At 32.5% G+C, this 21,006-nt stretch overlaps 1 protein-coding gene across 2 annotated transcripts in view; it reads left to right on the top strand.

Moving 5' to 3' along the window:
- The window catches only part of LOC107449963 (uncharacterized), a 354,659-nt gene extending 334,349 nt beyond the window's left edge, over positions 1–20,310 (top strand). For both annotated transcript variants that reach the window (XM_087166351.1, XM_087166352.1), the window contains exons 4-9: positions 633–760; positions 10,225–10,356; positions 12,332–12,459; positions 15,270–15,389; positions 16,566–16,940; positions 19,302–20,310. In XM_087166351.1, the coding sequence (XP_087022477.1) occupies positions 633–760; positions 10,225–10,356; positions 12,332–12,459; positions 15,270–15,389; positions 16,566–16,655 (598 nt within the window). In that variant the 3' untranslated portion in view covers positions 16,656–16,940; positions 19,302–20,310. The remainder of the gene's footprint in view (positions 1–632; positions 761–10,224; positions 10,357–12,331; positions 12,460–15,269; positions 15,390–16,565; positions 16,941–19,301) is intronic.
- The last annotated feature ends 696 nt before the right edge of the window (positions 20,311–21,006 follow it).

Raw genomic sequence — 21,006 nt, 5'->3', positions numbered from 1 at the left:
CTTCATATACACCGAAGAGCCTTTACATTATGACCACCCTCCATCTATAACAATGGGCTCATCCAGGTTTTCATGGTTTCTCGCCCAGAAACAATGTTTTCATGGGGCACATTAGGACCCATAATCCTCATACAACAATCCCTGACGTCTGTAAGCTACTTAAACATAGTTGCAGACCAGGTTCACCCATTCATGGCAACAGTTTTTCCTGTAGGGGATGGTGTTTACCAACAGGATAATGCACCATGTCATAAGGGTCGAATCATCATGGATTGGTTTCAGGAACATTCCAGTGGCTTTCAAGTCATGTCATGTCACCTGACCTTAATCCAGTAGAGCATTTGTGGTCCTACTTGGAAAACCAAATTCGTGCTGCCACGCTACCCCCTCGCAATGTGAGGGAATTGCAGGACCAGTTGGTGAGCACTTGGTACCAGATACCTCAGACTACCTATCAGCACATTGTGGAAACAATGCCATGGCGAGTGCTAGCAATTTTGAGGGCTAAAGGTAGTTCTACATGTTCTTAGCAGGGTGGTCATAATGTAATGGCTCTTCGGTGTATATTTTTTGAAATAATTTTCCTAAAATTAAGTGATGACTTTCATAATAAATGGAATTAATTATTGCAGATTTGTAAATGTTGGCCGAGGGATCCCACCCCTTAAAAGAGCTAGGACAGAGTTGATGGGACAGCGACCATCTTTACCAAGATTCTCGGAAAGAGAACAAGCATCACTGGACGCTCTATATAACAATGGTAAGAAATAATTCAAGTGTAAATAAAGCGACTCAGTTTCGAGTTCAAATAGATCAGCAGACTACTCTGAAACCAATACGGCCCCATAGATGGACGCGGATTCATATCTGGTGAATAATGAAATGTTCCAGGATAAAATTTTGGGTTCAGGCCATGCGGGTTCCAAACTCATCGTCTATGCTATGTGGAGCGATACTATCCTGCATGAACCAATATACCCTCCCTTTTTTATTCCTAGATTAGACTCTTTGGTTGTATAGGACACTTTGAGAGATATTTTCAAACTGGTACTTTTACGGAAAGATTCCTTTTATACCTTTTCCACTGCATGCATCCCTAAAACCATCAAGTGATAGTGTGAAAATTTATTTCAAGAGCTGATGGTTAGTTAAATATGAACCTGCATTAGCTCTTTTACTTCGCGTGTCTCTCATTAGCTTCGTGATATTTTAGGTTTATTTATATTCAGGGCTATCATTTTAGTCCCATAATTTTCTAACTTTAAATGTTATTTTCAGTGTCTCATCTTAACTCTATTTCCAGTGCCTCATAATAGTTTCATTATTTTCAGTGTATTATATTAGATCCATTACTTTTAATATCTCTTAATAAATTCAGAGTCGCATATTAGCTGCATTATTTCTAGTGTCACAAATTTGTTACATCATTTTCCGTCTCTCATAATGAACTCCATCATTTTCAGTGTGCAATGCAAGCTCCGATAAGCTCCATTAAAATGTAAAGCTATTTCGGGCATTCATTGTATCGTTCAAAACATTATTTAATGTTCTTTCCATAGTATAGTAAAAAATATTCTTTCGTCTCTTTAAAAAAATCATTTTACTTTATGAACAACGTTTCATGCAGAGTTACAAAATAAGATTTGCTCACATGTGTTACGTTTTAAACATAAAAACAAATCAGAAAAAAGTTGTTCTTTTTTTTTTTATAAGAGAAAAAGTAACTTTGTTTTGAATGGCGCACGCTTTATGTTTTGAACATCTTTTATGCCCATCACGTCCAGTAAAAAAAAGAATATAACATTCTTTGAATCATTCAGAGGTCACGTACAGTATTCGAACAAGTACTTGAAGATCTGGGAGAATGGTTAACTGTAAATAACCGTACTGTATAGCCCTTCTCTTTACGATCGTTTATTTTGCGAAATTCGAAACGCAGAGCAGTTGCTGTATTAAAATTTCTTTTTGAGGACTAGAATGTAAAGTGCTATGCCCAAGACATGGACATTTAAGAACCACAGCTTACTTTTTATGTTTCAGATTCTAGAGAATTATTTTAAATAAATGTGTAATAGCATAGAAATGTCTCAAATATTTTTATCACATTATGATAACAATTTTGCAAACAACGTCTTGTTACTTTTAACCCAAATTAACAGCTTTCGAGATTCAATCTTCGCGATATTGTCCAAGTTCTTTATGTATTGAAATTTAATAATAATTTAAAATCTGTCATTAAATCATTAAATCCGGTATGAGTCAAATCCGGATATTTTAGCATAGTAGACAACTATTTTATCTTAATAAGAATCATCAATTTTCATCCTTCAATTCAACAATCAACAGTCACATCACCAATCAATTTTCATCTTCATAAGATAGAAAACTCATCCCAATTCTCCATTGTGGGCTGTACTACTTCCTCTAGCATCTCTAGAACCATGGCCTTGAGTATCGTATTATATATATATATATATATATATATATATATATATATATATATATATATATATATATATATATATAGTATAGTATAGTATACAGGGCTACATCCCTGTTATCATTGTTGTATTCAGCTTTAATAATGCAGTCATAAGCCATAATATGTACTAAAAAGGTTTATTTAAAGGTAGGCTGGTGGTTATAACAGTTCACATCCCCACTCCGCAAGGGAAGGGGTGAGGACAAAACTCCGGATGGTTCTGGCAGATATTTTATGGAACACGTTAATCAGCAAGAGACATGCGAAAACCGTCGGTCTCGCATTAAATACTTATAGAAATTGAGTAAAAAGGTAAACTTACGCATTAATGAAAATCATTTAATGCTTTCTAATATGGAAGTGAAAGAGGGACTAGATTCTAAAAATAACTCCTCCATTGAAATGTAAATCTAATTATATTTCAATCGTATGTTTTCAGCCTTGAAGGTTCATGGAGATTAGGTCTCCAGAATTTCGAAATGAACGCAATTTCCTGGGTAATCTTGTCAGCATTACGCTTTTCTTCCCAGACAAGCTGGTATCTGAAGCTGGGTGGATTTCAAGGCACCTAGAGGATCGAACTTAAGTCCTTCGCAAGGGCAGCACTGCGCTTTTAACCATCAAGCAATTGAGAATTAAGTCACCGTGATTGGATATGTATCAAAAAAAATAGAAGATGAAACATATGCATTTAAAAAAAAAAGATTATGTACAAAAAAATATTGCAAGGAATAACTTACTTCTTGCTTCATCAGGACAGGAAAATCAAATATTTTATTTTAAAAGAGAGGCAGTTACTCAAAATTTTTCCTCCCAAACCTCGTCTAAACATGTCATTTATAAAAGTATATATAATAGTATGTAATAATTATTATTGTTAGTTATGAGCAACCAGTAGCCAACCAACTTTCAGTAAATAAGCTTTCAAGTTCCGAGCAAGGATTTTTTTTTCGCAATTTAATATCCAAATATAACTAAATGATGACAAATATGACTAAAATAGTAAATAGTAGCAAATGTGACTTAAATAGTAAATAGTGATAAAATAGTATGACCAAATATAACTAAAATAGTAAAAAAATTTACTTTAACAATATGGGAAACGGACATTCTAAATTTTTGGACTTAAATAATCAGCTTTTTATTGCACCTTCCCTATTAGGAAGTTTGAATATTTATCTAAGAAAATATTTTTTCCCCAAGTACTATTCGAATTCAGCTCACATGTCTACTTTGGCTGTACGTGTACGTCGCTCGAATCTATCGTATTTGAAAGAGATACTCTGTAACGTACACATAATGCACTCTATCTTCCTTATATTTGATAATTAATTAAAGGAAGAATCACAGGATCTAATTCTCAGCCATAATTATTTCGGTTGCGTTAGACTTTTTAATCTAGTAACAAATTGAAATCTTTAGAAGAAAAATTAAGTCGTGCCTATATGAGTTTATAAAATTATCTCTTCTTCATTAAGCTTTTATAATGGGATACCTGCAAGCGACTTAGTGTGGGTATCTCGATCCTGATTGGTTGTTGAATCGTGACCTATGTTTACGTTAGCAACTGTTTTTTCCATTCTATTTCGAGTAAGCCAAGCCCTTCAAAATACCAATTCTCTTAAGTGACACATTCTAAATTATTTTTCTTCAGAAAGATATCAATTCGTTCAAATATATTTACACAAATACTTAACGCAAACGCAAGCACGAAGCAATGTAGAACATAAACAAACTTATTATGCATCCAAATTGCCAGGTACACAAAACAAAAATATATTACAGTTACAATAAAATACTTAAACAAATAAAACAATGTAAGTTAAGTAAAAGAAGTAAACGAGAAAGATTTATATTTCAACTGATTCGATGTGCGATACAACTCCGTATTTAATCAACTTATCGTTAATTAACATTCTAACTTATGTAAAGAAACCTTGCTCAACTTAAATACGCCATTTTGCTAATAAAGATTAGCTGACGTCATAAGTCACATGTGCGTGTATGGGTTGTCTTCTTCTTGGAGGGCAAGTACCCAATTATGTATTTTGTGTAATTAAATAGTTTATTTAAACTAGTTCAAGAGGAAAATAATTCAATGCTAGTTAAAAAATATTATTTTTTTTTCATCCAAAAAAGAAATCTTTGTTCCAAAAAGGGCAACGAGAAAGAAAATAAAACGAATTCAGAATTATGATCGTTATTGCTGCTGCCGTTTCAAAAATACTACAATTTCTTTAATTTATGAATCTTTTGATATTCTGGGACTAGGCGGAAAAAGAATCCTACATATCGTAGCTTCTTTCCACGATTAATGACTGGAATAATCGATTAACATAAAATCGATATAAGACACTGTAGTCTTTAGCAGGCTCCATTACGAAGAATTGTCTTAAGAACTAAAGATGGCTCTCTGCATTGGTACTTTGCACCCGAGGTCACGTGCTTATAGTTATTTATGAAGAAAAGTTATCCAATGGAGAAAAGTTATCCAGCATATTTACATATTTCTGCTTTCTTTTTGAAAAATCGATATGAGAAACCTGATGCGCGTATCGATATTTTTCTTACGCTTAGATATAAAAGCGGCGTAAATGACATGATATCTAGTTTGGAAACTCTAGATGCGTTTCAATTCCGGAAAACCCGAAGGAAAAAGATGTTGATGATAAATATTTTTTTTCCCTTCATAGTTTTCTTGAATCAAAGAAGTTGTTTATTCACTGCGTTTCTTCTGAATTTGATTTTAAAGTTTTTCAAACGAAAGTATTTAATCTTTTCAGCCATTTTTTCGCCTGGAATTTCTGAGGCTTTCTCTTTCATATTTTTTTTAAAAACCAGTTGATTGTTTCCTTTATTTTTTCGATAGCATTTTGTTATTTTATTCATAGCAGTTACTGATGAAATCAAAGCAGAAAAATATTTCGATTCACAATTGTTAGCATTTTAAAAACAAACCATTGCAGGAAAAACAGTAGAAATTGTCAATTATCATCATCAAAATAATGTTAATGAGCTATTTATATCTTTGTAATGATTTCAAAAATTGTACTTTTACCACTTAGTATATGTACTGGGGGTCCAAGTCCCTACTCGCTAACGCTAACGTTACCCTCGAAACTACTTTCACAATTATTCTCAGAAATATTATTATCTGAGATCAGATACACAAAAAAATAAATTATAATAAAAATAAAAATTTGAACTAAAATCTTTGTATGTTACTGAAAAAGTTTAAAATTATCACATCTTTTTTTTTCTTCTTCTTTTTTTTCTTTTTGTTTATTATTTTACACACTAAAGTTCGAATAAAAGCGATGCAATCAAGTGATATTGATGATCAATCAGAAATGACTGAAACACGCTAGAGTTCGAATTAAAACGATGCACTCAAACTTGAGTTTTTTCAGCTGATTCTTTAACTCGAGTGAATTGAACTCATGAATAGGCTCCTTTTCTTCAGACAAGTGAAGCACTCGAACGATAATGATGATCAATCGAAAATGATTGAAATTCACTCAAGTTCGAGTTAAAACCATGCAATCAAGTGATACTGATGATCAATCAAAAAGGATTGAAACACACTAAATTTCGAGTTAAAATTGTGTACTCAAACTTGAGTTATTCCAGTTGACTCTTTGATTCCAGTGAATTTAACTCATGAACAGGATCCTTTTTTCCAGACAAATGAGTAAAGTTTAGCTTAAATTGAGTTATTTTAACGCGTTCATTTTAAGTGAGTAAGACAGTATTTTGGATAATATATGTGACACTAATTCCTGCATACTGCTGTGCGTCGCCATTTTCTTCACGAACCTCCACGTGATGTCCTACACGTGGAGTCATTTAGCACAGCTGTTATTTCATTTCCAAATAAATAACTCGGATCGATAAAGTAATTCGCGTTTGGGGGTGTGGACATGTCCATCATCTTCCATCTGCAACTGATGCTCATGAATAAACACCCGATGCTATTGACAATTATTGGGAAGCAACACTAAAAATATTTAATTTTGTCTCAAGCTGCACTAAAAATATTTAATTTTGTCTTATTTAAGTTTGGAACAAAAATTCGCAAATGTTTAAAACATCTATTTTTCGGTTTTACTACGTTCGATTTCACTATATATGAAGAACTGTCAGAAATATCGAGATGACAAATGTTATGGAAATAAATTTGAAACATATTTGCGTTCCTCTATAATCCTTTTCAAAAAATTTCAATTCATTTTTAAAAATGATATTTTACGATAAGAGATTTTTAAATATACTAAGATAAATTATTGAGTTAATTTACTGAAGGAAAGATTTAATGAATTAGGAAAATTTTACAAAAATTCTTATCTGAAACCGGACTATTTTCTAAATAAAAAAAAAATTTGTTTTTTCTTTTCAAACATCAAGTAGTAGCTATCAGAAGAAAATATTCATTTAGTTAAAAAAAACTTTAAAAAAATATTATTTTTTTAATAGGATTTTTTTTACGTCACGGCATATAGAAACTTCAGGTGTTAATGGGTAAAGAAAGAACAAAAAAAAATGAATGTAAAGAAGTTAAATAAAATTTAAGCTCAAAAAAAGACTTATTTAAGTAATCTTCAAGTTAGTAAATACCAAAACATCTTCATTAGTATGATTCTTATAGAGTGTGTTCATATTTTTTTCATACTGTAAACAGTTTTTAACTATGTGATAATCGGTTTAACTGTAAATACCTATGTTCTTTATTATTTAATTGTAATTAAAATTTGATTTGTAAAGTTTACAATTTTTCTATATGCTCTAAACCAATATAACTCTAATGACAAACATTTAGCGAAATACTAAAATAAACTTGGTTAATAATAATTCCGTAAGCAAAATGAAGCAAAAAATTTTTTTCAATGAAATTGTTACTTATACAAAAAAAAAAATTATAGAAGTCTTTGTTACAAAAAGCATTTTGTAAAGTTTACGAAAATTATCCCCCCATTACTTTAGAGTTACCAATAAAAATTAACTAAAGTGGATGTTAAATTTTACACAAAAGCCTGCAGAATAAAAAAAAATGGTGCGTGGAGTCCCTTTGCGCGGAAGAAGTTAAACTTCGCAACCTGCGACGTTAATTGTAGAAGAATCAGCAGTCGTAGAAGGATCACTAGTTCTATTCAACGACTCTTTTTTCTGCTCCGCTCACTTCCGTGCTCTGTAATCACGGTGATATTGTGCATTTTTCCCTCTTGAACCAGTGGAAGTGCTTGTGGTTGCCTCATCGCCTCGCCCTGGAAAATGTATTTGTATTAATAATGTATGTGAATGCGTCATAATGTAATTTCAGACGAGAAACAATCAATTGATATTCACAAGAGACGTACCTTGACATAACCTTAAATCAGTCGCATTGTCCGTGGGATTGTTTTCACTCATTTTTTACAATTGTTATCCACTAAATTTGAAAATAAAAAATACTACCCTATTAAATTATGTGTGTATCAAAACAAATTAAAAAAATATTTATAGAAAAACTATACTTTTATGACTTTTATTATTTTTATGCTAGTGAGAACCAAAACAATATGGAAAGGAATGAGGGAAAACTGGATCCTACCACGTGATTTCCCGGCCAATAAAAATGTAGCGTTAAACGTTTAACGCAACCTTGTTGGAAGTCGCATAAGAAGTATAACTTCAAAAACAAAAAGGAAAAAAATTATAATATTTGATCCGAACAAGTACTTAGTTTCTCTAAATGGCATTTCTCTGGAAAAATTAAAATCATAACTTTATATTATTTCATTTTTCCTTATCTCAATTTATTTGTCAATTTTTTTTTTGAAAAAAATTCTATGTTTCGTAAAACAACGTTAATACTTAGCAATTATTTTCCTACTAATTTTTTTTTTCTAATATTCCCTTGCGCACTAGTGACAGCATCGTAAACTAATAGTGTGTCTAGACAGTTTCATTTTATTCAGAAGACAAATACCATCATTAAAAATTTCCAGCACCAAAATAACTCTTAATTTCGCAACCTGGCATCTTTTAAAAAAGCAAAGATAAATTCGAGTGCCTTTTACCTGAAGGACCTATTCATCGTTTGAAAAATGAATTTGGTAAATACAGAAACAAATCGATATTAGCGCTCCTTTTTTCATCCCCGCGATAAGTTTCCCAACAACAACAACTCCCAAGAGACCACCACCCAAATGAATTACTGGTCTCCAACACATCTATAATTTCTGAAAGAAGCACAAAATTGCAACTTCGGGGGAGGGAAGGACAATGGCCTTCGATTGTTCTCGGCGGTGCTATGAAAAGAAGTTGGTCGAAAGGTGGTTTGAGCAAGATAGTAGCTCCTTCTCCACGAAGACCACTAACGAGGTAGCTCCTTCAGTTTCCGAGTCAATTGTTCACTGCCTTCGTTAGCAGACACCTCATTAGATTCCTGATAGTCGGCCTTTTTGCGGCGTATATCGATTAGCGGGCCCTCGCCCGTAATAGGGGAAAACCATTTCGGGGCATAAAATTACTCTTTGGCATTTCCATTGATGCACAGCCATGTTTGGTAAGTGTTTACGTTACGATATTGTTTGAATACATCTCCTTTATGTTTGTTCAATAATTGAAGAGGGAATAAAGTGTTAGTTTATGAATATATTATTGTTGAAAAGAGAGGAACTGTGCGTTGAAAACGGGAATTTATTTATACAAATTATGTGAAAAGCTGCAATAAGACAGTTCTTAAGTCTATCTTTGAAATATTTTCAGGTGATTGAAACATATTTGGATTAACCTTCTGGTCCCGTGAAAGTAGAAACTCACGTTTCGAGCTGCATTCTTTTCCGCGGAGCAATAACAGTTTTTACATGTTATTAGATGGGGAAGGAATATACATGGGGGGGGGGAATTACTATTGGGTTTAATATCATCTTTGCATTAAGCCTAAGTTTTTGCGGCTTGTGTTTGTTACTGGTGACTAATATGAAATTTTTTGGTTGCAGCTAAAACTTTTGTTAGTTACTAAAGGTACGTTTTAAAATTTTAAAACCGTCGTTGAAGAGCCTAGCGAATTTTGGGTTTACGACTACTAATATTCAACTCCGTAGACTTGCAATTTTGAACCAATCGAGAGGACAAAGAAGCTCTTGCATCGGTAACCCCCAGAGGTACGATTTGTAATGGAAACATGGAGGACTTTGTGACACGACACATTTAACGTGCATCAGTCACCATTTACTTCCCAGGGAGTCTTCAGTCGGCGAGGATCGAACCCACAACCTCTTGTACATGGGCCCAGTGCCCTACCAACCAAGCCATCCCGTTATTCACCCAGTTTTAAGCAGTCAGTATGTTTTTTTATGCTTTAAAAATACACAAATTTAATTGTTTTCATTTTTATTTATTTATTTAAGTCACCAATATCGCCAACTGACGGGCATTGACATCAGATAAATGATTAAAAAAAATTTGTGTAACACTATTTTCATATGAGCTCTAACTTTTGAATGTGGAAAGATGGGTAGCCATACTAAGGTTGTAATTATGCTACAAGTTCAATAAATACCACCTGAATTTTAACACTTATCATTTACTTTTATACTTATCTAACTGTGAAACAAATGCTAGCAATATATACTTGATATCTAAATTCAATCTATTTTGACCAGTTTAATTTCAAGCTTCAATTTCATTTATGCGCTAACATAAAGTTTGTATGTTGTTGAAAACACGACATTTTACTGAGAATTACTTTTCATCAACAGGTGAGCCAGACATCCTGATATGTGGTAACTGTAAAGAAGTGTTTCCAGGAATACACAAACTGATAGAACACAAAAAGCAGACGTGCAAACTGAGATTCACCTGTCGATGCCAACATACATCCAGCCCTCTAGGTAAATACCGTTGTATCATTAGATAGTTTTTGCAATACGGTTCTCCCTAACTCCACACAGCGCATGCTCGAGAATCTCCTTACAAATTAAAAAAAGATAGAGTTGTGGTTAATGCAGGGTAAACGCTATGCAAAATCTCTCTTTTTTTTCTTTATAACTGTCGTTGAACAGCCGACCCAACTTTTGGGTTTACGACTACTAATGTTTAACACCGTAGCCTTGTAATTCAGAAGACAAAGAAACTCCTCGATCAAATATTGGGAGAAATTTGCCCCATGATCCGTCTACCACTGAGGATGTCTCATGTCAGAACTGTGATCGGTGCAAGCCGAATACGAAATTCGCATCGACCAACCAGCCATGGCTGGGATTCGAACCCGGTTCACCTCATTGGAAGGCGAAAGCTCTATCAACTATCCTCTATAGTTTCCGATATTACATTCAATCAAGTCGTATAAATTTTCACAAAAAAATATTCTATCTCATACACTATTTTAATTTGGTATATTGAATGCTCCCTTTATATAAGCCAGTAGATGCTATGACTAATACCACCAAACAAATATTGATTTGTAACTTATAGGCTGTGTTATCTAAAATGACTAGAATCTCTATCCTGTTTCTGAAGGCGTAGAAGCATAGATATTATACGAGAATCTCAATAAAGTGATAGATTTTAGTGGTATAGATGTGATGTAAGTTTCTGTAAACACTTCACAGCAATTTCAAGAACAAATATGAGTAGTTGATACACTGAGAAATCAATAAAAATATCTGTGGAAATACTTTTGACTTCGGCCGTGAATTTCGTACAACGGAGAAACTTTGTTAGGAAAAACATCGTAACACATAACCTAGTATGCGTTGAAAGCAATGACATGTGAATTTTTTGAGTAGGAAGCAGTTCATTTTTTTAAAATTTGGTATAAACATCAATTAGCTGAATAATAAGTAACAGCGGATTGGTTTAGAAATGGTAGGCAATAGCGTGAAAGACTGTATTATTTATGATTAGAAAAAATTAGCAAATAAAAAATCATACTCGCAGTAAACAATGTTTGGAAGGAATAACACAAATTCTAATAATAACCGGCGATGAATGAATTAGAAAATAAATGTAAATAATAACATCACATGTTCCTCTTCACTCCGAATTGAAAAATAGGGCTTCTATCATTGCTTTTTATATCACTCTGTTTGTGGCAAGATATTTTGCCTTTCACCATGTCGTTCCTATTGTTTTCAATTCGTTTACAATCGTTATAAGCCAAGTACTTTTAGGTCTTCCTCTTTTTCTATTGCCCTGAGGGTTCCAATAAAGAACTTGTTTCATGTTTACCCAGAACGTGACCAATCCATTCCCATTTACGTTTTTTAATTTCTAGATCAATCCTGTTTTGCTTTCCTGGGGCTTTCTGCATTACAATAATATTCTGGAGAAGCGATATTGTCATTAGAACATTTATCACCGTACTGGAAAAATGATAAAATAATCTCCTTTATAATCATAATGCAGCTTGATTCACAAAACTTTAAGAATGAAAAAAGAGAAGCTTGATAGTGAAGTTATATGTTGAAAAACTCGTGATATTTATTGAAGTAAAATGTGTCAAATTTTATTAATTTTAATTTTTTTATTTACATACTTATTAAGTGAAAAACTCTCGATATTTATTGAAGTAAAATGTGTCAAATTTTATTAAATTTATATTTTTTATTTACATACTTATTAAGTGTAAAAATCTCGATATTTATTGAAGTAAAATGTGTCAAATTTTATTTAATTCATATTCTTTATTTACATACTTATTAAGTGTATTTGATTCATAACTAAATGCATCCTTACCCATCGCAATAGTTTGAGTATGCTATGCAATCGTCTTATCAGTATGTTATTAAATAATAAAAGCTTTCATTGCACTTTTGAAATTACTTATACTTTTGCTGATGCCTGAAATAAAATAAAAAATTGCAGGCGCTCCGGCCATGCCAGTGTGTGCTCAGTGCCAATCACGTCAAAACACATGGTGGGACCTCGTACAACACTTCCAAACAGCTCACAATTCTCTCCTCTACATCAAAGAAGAAGAGTTGGCAGCCATGGTAAGCATTTTTTCGTGATATAAAATAAAAAAACGAAATATTGTTTTTACATTTCTTTCATTCCATCGTACCTCAAATCCTTATGGAGAGGAATATGATTAGCATTTCCAATTTGGGGTAACCATAGCTATGATGTAAAATATCCCCACGGTTAAAATGGATCACGTTTTATAAGATTACCGTGATTTTTATGTTGGATGGATAGGTTAAATTTTTCTCAAAAACTCTTAACAAAGCCATGCTGGCACTGGTGTGTGACTGAAAAACTCTCCTATATTTCATGTTTGGAAAGCCAAGATTATTAAGAAAGCCATTAAGATCAGAGATTTCGCGGTACTCATATCAGTCGGTGTGTACCTCTACGATTATTAAGCATCAATTCACAAGCTAGCATACAAGACATGCTGACTCGAATCAATCTTGGGGTACCTCTTGATGAAGGTTGACATAGTCTGAAAAGATTCTCTCCCCACATTGGTGTGGTGAGCTGCGGACGTGATATGTGAACATCGAAAGTAAAGCCCACTTCGATTAGAACATGCCTACTTCGATAGATGGTTCATTGTACAGTCGACTTACTGTTTGTAACTGTGTTATCGTTCTCCTCGCGCTGTTACTTCACATTTACAAACAACGGTAACCTGCACACACTGGACTGCTAATAGCAACACAGGAGAGACCACACACGCAACAGTGTACTTAATACAGCTCTCACCACAAGCACTCAAAATCCGGCGAACTTCATATAGCTCTCCAGGCTTTGTGCAAATACGGCAACTAGTGGTATCCGTTCATCGAATTCTGGTAGGGAAGTAATGTGGCGTAAATACTACTACGATTATTAAGCATCAATTCACTAGTATATAAGACATGCTAGCTTGATTCAATCTTGGGGAACCTTTTGACAGATGAAAGTTGGCAATGACTCCTTTCTCCTCAGGTGTATTTAGCTCACCATGTCTAGCTATATAAAACATTATTTCTAAAAGCCATTTATGCTAACTACAAAGGCGATATCTAAGCAGACGTCACTTTACTTGCTTACCGAAAATTTATCGATGTTCGATCAACTAGCAGTAGCTACCAATTTAACTAAGTTTCATTTCAAAATAAAATAATGTAAGCAACTGTTTACCTTCTCTTCTACATCAGCATTACTGCTTTAATTGAACGATAATAGTCGGGTGATATAGTTATGCCTCTGCCTCTATTCTCACACAAAATTTTATTACTTCTTATAAATTAAGTGACAAGATTGCAGGATAATAGGATTGTTGCATTAAAAAAAAGAAAAAATAATATTAATTTACTTAGAGGAAGGCTGTTCATTATTGAACCAATATTGTATCCATTTCAGAATGCATTAAGTATTAATTCTACAGCATTGATGACAGCAAAGGCTTATGCTGTTCGCATTCAGAACATTATTGTTTAAATAGGACAAATGTCAATTGTTATATGTGTGATCGATGATATGACAAACATCGAATTTGCAGAGAACTGTGTTTATTCAATATGTACTGCAGTAAACTTAGTAGTTGTTGCCTTTATAATCTAGAATTGAGAGTCAATTGATTAATTAGTTTCATTCACCTCAGAATGAAGCATTTATGTTTCACTTGGCGCGAATTTCGTACGCTTAAAATACTATCAGAAAAAGCTATGGGGCATATTTAGATTTAAAAAAAAGTGCATAGATTAAATCTTTATTATGTATTAACCTTCTGTGTAACCTTGGGTTAATATCTTGAGGGGACAGAATCTCTAGTTGTGATATTATATCTAGAAAATGAATCAGGCAATGAGTAAATCGAGTAACGAAATGTTTCGCTAAATATAGGCCAATTTATTCCCAGATATTACAAGAACGCGATATTTTATTCTCATAAGATTCTGACGTTCGTAGTCCCTTCTTTTGTTCACGGTCCCGCAGTGGACTGATCGTTAAAACACGGGTCCTAGTCAAAAGTAATTCAGGGTATTCTCTTTTTTACTATACACACTCTACTTTTCTTTTCGTGAAAATGTAAAAAATCGCCGAACAATTATTGGCGACATTGATGCTTGATTAATTCCGGTAATCAGCTCAACTTCTATTGCGGTAAAGGTCCCGCGGTGGACTGATCGTAAAGACGCGGTTCCCAGAAGAACACAGAAGACAACCGTCACTGGCTGCTGTCAGTAAGCGGGTGGGTGACCACTTTGATTAGCCTGCGTAGAGACAGCGGTTGCGTGATATAGGTCCTCGTTAAACTGCTCTACCGTAAAGTGTTAGACTTCGCACTCAGATCGTCGGGCTACCGAAGCAATTGTGTCATCCCCTCCGCGGGGGATCAAAATTGTGATGGCATGTCTTCGAATCATCCTCAGTGATGTTTCCTTGACGGTCGCCGATAGCCCATTGTGCAGCTCTAGTGCGACGTAAATAAAACAAAACTTCATCTTTTGTTCACTAGAGATTTTATAACCGTGACATTTCATTCTCTCGAAAATTAATAAATAAAGCATCTATAAGGAAACGATATTCAGTTCATTCTGCATTCCTGTCTCCGCAACGCTTGGTTCCTTCGAGATTTTCGTCCCTGGCATATTCTGTTTATTCCACATTCTTGTCCCATTGCCGTTCTCTTTAGATTTTTGTCCCAGAGATATTTTGCTTACTCGAGATTTTTCTCCCTGCGATATTCGGCTCACTCGAAAATTTTTAGCAATAAATCTTGTCTTAATGGCATTTTTTCGAATCTGAAAATTGGACATTACAAAATAGTGTGAAACCTACAATATCATTACATTACGTTTAATTATTTTAGGAGGCTGCACAGAATAAAGAAGACGGAAGCTCCATATGTTCTAATAGCAGCACACCTGAATTCAGGAATGGTCTCTCACAAGATTGCTGTTGGGATGATCAAAGAGATGCTTCAACAGAGGTAGGTCTTTTTTAATACTTTCATACTCAAAGTAGAACGTGCAAATCAGAGTGTTATGTTCCTGTTTCATTTTCCATCCTATTTATAATATTAATTTGTTTTAAACTGCAACCAATGATAGCAAAATCCACTAATATCTGAATCAAAATAGGACAAATATTTGAATTATTTCATTCCTGATACATTTACTACTGTTGTGGTGCAATCAACATACTAGGTTCAAATACCAAAGTCCCGGCAAACCTATAAACTTCTATCCGAGAGAGCAAAATAAGATTTATTTTCACGCAGCAAAAAGCTTTTAATGTAAACCTAAAATGGTCTTTTGTGCGGTTTACGTGTAAACCTTCTAACCTTAAAACTAGATATGTGCTCTATTCTACCAACATTACCCTTATCCAAAACATTGGAAAACAACCTTCTATATAAAAACCTTAAATCGTGGTTGTCTTAGGGTTTTCAAGAGTGAAAAATCATTGAATAAAGCTAAACTTAAGATAAAAATAATCTTAAATCTAGGTAATTATAAGGTTTCTTTTTGCAACGTCTTGTATGTTCAGCTGAAATTTACCTTGTCATGAAATTTTAAAAACACTGCAATTTGATCCTACTGTTAGTGTAACGTCAGCTAAAACGTCATCATGGACCTAAATGACCATTTTACCTAAGTTAGAATACCTTTAAAAAGCTCTTTAGGATGAAAGATTTGAAACTGCAATATATTTGCTTTATTGAAAAATGGTTTTTAGTAGAAGCATTTCCGCGACAATAAAAAGAAAATAAGGTTTCATGCTTTCTGGGTATATATCTTCAATGCATTCTCTGTATTATCTTCTTGAAGTATAACGAACTGAACTAAATTTCAAGTGAATGAAATGTATATATACCATCGTAAAATTGTGTTTTTTCTGTCTTTTGCCCTTGACTTTACATTTATTCTTATGTTCCACGTGTTTGATTATGATACTGGATGCTTTCAATTTAGTAGTTAAAATGTTATTTAAATTATGTTTAAACTTCGTGTTTCTCCTTTATTATCTTTGACGATTGTTCTATTTAAAATGCAAAATTTGAATCCACTTTTCAAAACCTCTACGCACCATGAATAAGTTGCGGTACTTTGATGTCTCTTTCGACTTTTTTTTTCTGTATGTATATAAGACTTTTTTTTTTCAGGCTGATATGACAGAAGAAGAACAAAATGGCAGGCCACAAAGCATCGGGGAAGACAAATCCGTTGACACTACTGATCTCAATTTAGGATGACTGTTCTAAATGTAACACTATTAAATACGAGTCATGGATAAAAAAAAGCTACGGAAGCCTCCTGTACACCTCTACGGAGACTCAATTGATTTTTTTTTTAATTTAAAAAAAAAATCAAAGCTAAAATGCAAGTTTCGCAGACGCCAGAAACAATAAAAAAAAACAAGGAAAACGCTCTTCTTTCATATATAATATCGCATTTCCACTCTAAAGCCAAAACCGATACAGTGAAATCTATTAAAATTGACTAATCGTAGAGCTGTAAAACAAATAGAGCAACAAACCATAGCCACCGAGAGTGAAGGCCTCTCAGTAGATTTGTGACGTCATCCTCTGACGGGTTAGCGAAGCATAAGATAACGCGGTATTCAGGTTTGTATTAAGAGAAAACTATAATAAATAATTCAAACTTTTGAGCCACGTAATATATTTTTGCCTCAGCTAATTTAATAGCACTTAAATTTTTTTTCAAGTGGTGAATTTTTAGCTTTTTCAGTTATTTTTAAAGTTATAACTCAATAAAATGAACCTGTAGGACTTCTTGATGCTTTTCAATAGAAATGAATGAATAGAAATGAAGAAAGCAAATTTAATAAGAAATTTTTCACTTTTAATTTTTAAATCTTGATTCCTTATAACTATTTTTAATATCAAAAGAATAAACCTTATTTAAGTGTATAATTTATTATTTTCTAATATGTAATTAAACATTAGATTTAATCATATATTTGAAAATAAGAAATAATACATTTTAATAATGAAACGGTTACGAGACAAATAAAAATATGTTATATCATGGCAAAACAAATAAGAGACAAATAAAGAAATAATAGTTTTATTGGCACATTTATGAAGTTTTTATTTTACATATACTCTTCCAGACTTATAAAATAAGCATTAAATTTGGGATAAAATGAGAATAGTATATAAATATATATATATATATAACTTAGATCTCTGGAGCAAACTCAAAATTCATTTATCCTTAAGATTGCAAAAATCTAAATTCAAATTTTATTTATTTTTTCTTAAAGAAAAGGACATATACTCTTCCAGACTTATAAAATAAACATAAAAATGGGAATAAAATGAGAATAGTACATATAAGCTGAAGCAAACTCAAAATTTATTTATCCTTAAAATTGCAAAAATCTAAATTTAAATTTTATTTATTTTTTTTAAAAAAAATAGTGTTTCTTTTTTAGTTTTAGTATAGATCATTATATGGTAGTTCAAAAAATAATAAAGAAAATAATAACATAACAATTTAATAATATTTTTTTGTTGCCAGATTTGTACAAAAATATATTACAAGGAGGAAATATTGATTGGATAATTATAGGGAAAAAAACATATTCTAAGAAAATAGAGAAGATTTTTTAATATGAACAAACTACTTTGAATATTAATTAAAAAGTTGTCTATTATATTCTAATATATATACACTAGCAAGTAACGGCAGAATTTTATATTGGTTAGCTTCGTGGGGAAAATTACAATGTTCGGGCTATATATATCTATACATATTTTAAATATATATATATACATGCCTTTCACAAAATGAGGGAGAAAATGATACAGAACGAAACAGTTTCAGGTGAGAGTTTTAAAACGAATTCAACATAGTAAATAAAATATATTAGTTTACAGAACTGTCCTTAATTGGTATAAAATGTTAATTGTTAAAATAGTAAAAAAAAATTTTTTAAGGTATCAGCACAAAGACAACAAAAGATAACACAAATACGATTCATCTGTATTCGAAAGATTCATACCATATGAATCAAGAACAACAGTTTCATTAATATTCATTAAAATAATAACATACAAAACTTAAAATGGCTACTAATAATGAATCAAATTCTTTTTTTATTAATATAATCTAATGTACTACCGGAGTTTTTTTTTCAAGTATGAATATTTATGAAGTTTTACTCATATGATCGTAAGCTATCGTTAAGAATAAATAAGCTTCAAATGCCAATCAACATTGTTATTAATTTTTCTTTCTTTTAAAAGTATAAAACTAAAGATTCTTTACTAGTTTTTTTAAATAATATAAATGTTAACTCTTAATGACATCTTATATTTGTTTATATATACATTTAGACACGACAAATGATGTTTAAATTTGTTTTATTCCACGTCTAAGAGTTTTGCAAAAGCACGAATGTTTTGCTAGTTTCATATTCTAATGTTTGCCAACAATAAGCAATACCTAAAGCAATGTAATTCTTAAATACAATTTATTTCAATATTTAATTAAAAAGCTTATTATTAAGTCTGCAAAAACGAATATTAAAACATGAAAGATAAATAACACTTACTCGACTATTAACGGTTATTTGATAACTGTCTCGTTTGGTAGAATTAATCCATTTTTTTTTTTTTTAAATTTCCTCATTTTTTGGAAACTTAAATACTGATACTTTAGGCACATTTTTGTAGTTCCCTTTACATCTTGGAACTACACACGATTATTTTAAATCGTTTAAAAGGACACATCCGACGGACAAACAACACTGCTATTCAATGAAGGACAAATATTTGAAATTGGCGGCTAATCACATATCCCCACAGAATGTGACGTCACTGAAAGACCTTGATGATCTCGCAGGCCTTATTTCTCGGTGGCTATGAACAAACCCGCTGTTACATTTCCCCCATCTCTCTTCCACCCGAGTCACGTGCTCCCTTGGCGATTTTGGTGGAGAGCGAAGAGCATCGTGCGACAGTTGAGACGAGTTCTTTTTTTTTTGTGGTAGATTCGTGTTCAATACTTATTTTATACTACCGACAAGGCTCTAGTGCAGGGATGGCGAACCAATGGCACGCGTGCCATTTATGGCACCCGACGCAATATTTTGGGCACGCCACCAATCACATTTGTTATTATACTATGAATTGTTATTACACAAATGTTATTACACTATGAGGCATATGTAACAATTAAATTAAAATTCACAAAAAAACACACAAAATAATAAACAATTATTAATAAAAAAATTAACAATTAATGCTAAAAAACAATTAATTACCATAAAAAAACAAGCTAACAATAAATAACTAGCAAAAAAAATTATCAGTTCTGCTTAAACTAACATCTTACGACCTAAAATAAGATATTTGTCATCTAATCTGCAACAACAGAAGTCACACTGATGTTACTTTAAGTTGAATTACGCGTATAACTGAGACATTAGAAAATGTTTTTTTTTTTCAATGTAAATAAAGAGTTTTAAGTTGATAGTATTTAGTATTATTATTTTCCCACTAATCACGAAGACAAAATTCTTTGACGGCACGCCTATGACCTCATTAAACAATTTTTTTAGAAAAAATGGCACGCTGGTGTATGAAGGTTCGCCACCCCTGCTCTAGTGGATTAAAAATTATTTGGAATTCAAATAATGAACTGTACAAAATTGTATACTTCTTACAACAACAAAAAAGAACATTTTAATTTTGGAATGGTTTCAAAAACGGTAGAAATGTATTTTTTGATAAAACTTATTACGATATGATTCAGAAGTTTTAAATTTTGTAACATGTGACGTGTGCGCTCTATTATATTTCATATGTATACTTAAAGAATGTGGAATATTTGTGAAAATACCATTAAAAAAAACAGTACTTTCTGTTGGCTTGGATACGAGTTGTTGATCACCAGGTTTTTCTTCGGTGGTTTCGAAGTGTGTCAAATTATCAGATTTCACTGTACTGCAGTTTCGGAAGCCATTATCAGAACAGCAAATGTTGTTTGCGATATTCTAGTCACGTTTAGTTCCCGATAAAGAGATACAAAACTGCGGCATTTGTACAATATGAGCCAATTTTCTCCAAAACTGTATTCAAGAAAGCAGATTTTTTATTTTACTTATTTATTTATTTATTTGGAAATTTACAAATTGCTCCTGATAAAATACAATTTTGGCAAGTTTAGGTAATGTATTAACTTAACAATTACACTTCTGAGCATACATCGCCAAAACAAAATTCAGGTCCCGCGCTAAGCATTCGCCACCTCCCTAGATGCGATAAAATCTAAAATTTGGCGAATAAAATTGTGTTTTGGTGAAAGTATTGGCGAATGATTTTTTTCACTGGAAAGAAGAAATTTTAAGATTTGCATTTGGCGAATACTTTTGACCTTTGGCTAATAATTTTAAATCCTTAGTGCGGGCCCTGAAAATGGTAGACCACACATTATCGGGAGAAAAAAAATCCGGTAACACTACCTGATTCCGGTATCTCTTATGACTGCTATAACGCCATTTATGTTACTTCTTTTATCTGACTATTAGATCAGCAAATGTTAACCTGCAACAATCGAATTCGATTATCGGTCTGA

The sequence above is a fragment of the Parasteatoda tepidariorum genome, chromosome 6 (assembly GCF_982258835.1).
Source record: "Parasteatoda tepidariorum strain Cologne lab strain chromosome 6, Ptep-v5.0, whole genome shotgun sequence".
Lineage (NCBI taxonomy): Eukaryota > Metazoa > Arthropoda > Arachnida > Araneae > Theridiidae > Parasteatoda > Parasteatoda tepidariorum.
This window is presented reverse-complemented; position numbering and strand designations above follow the sequence as displayed.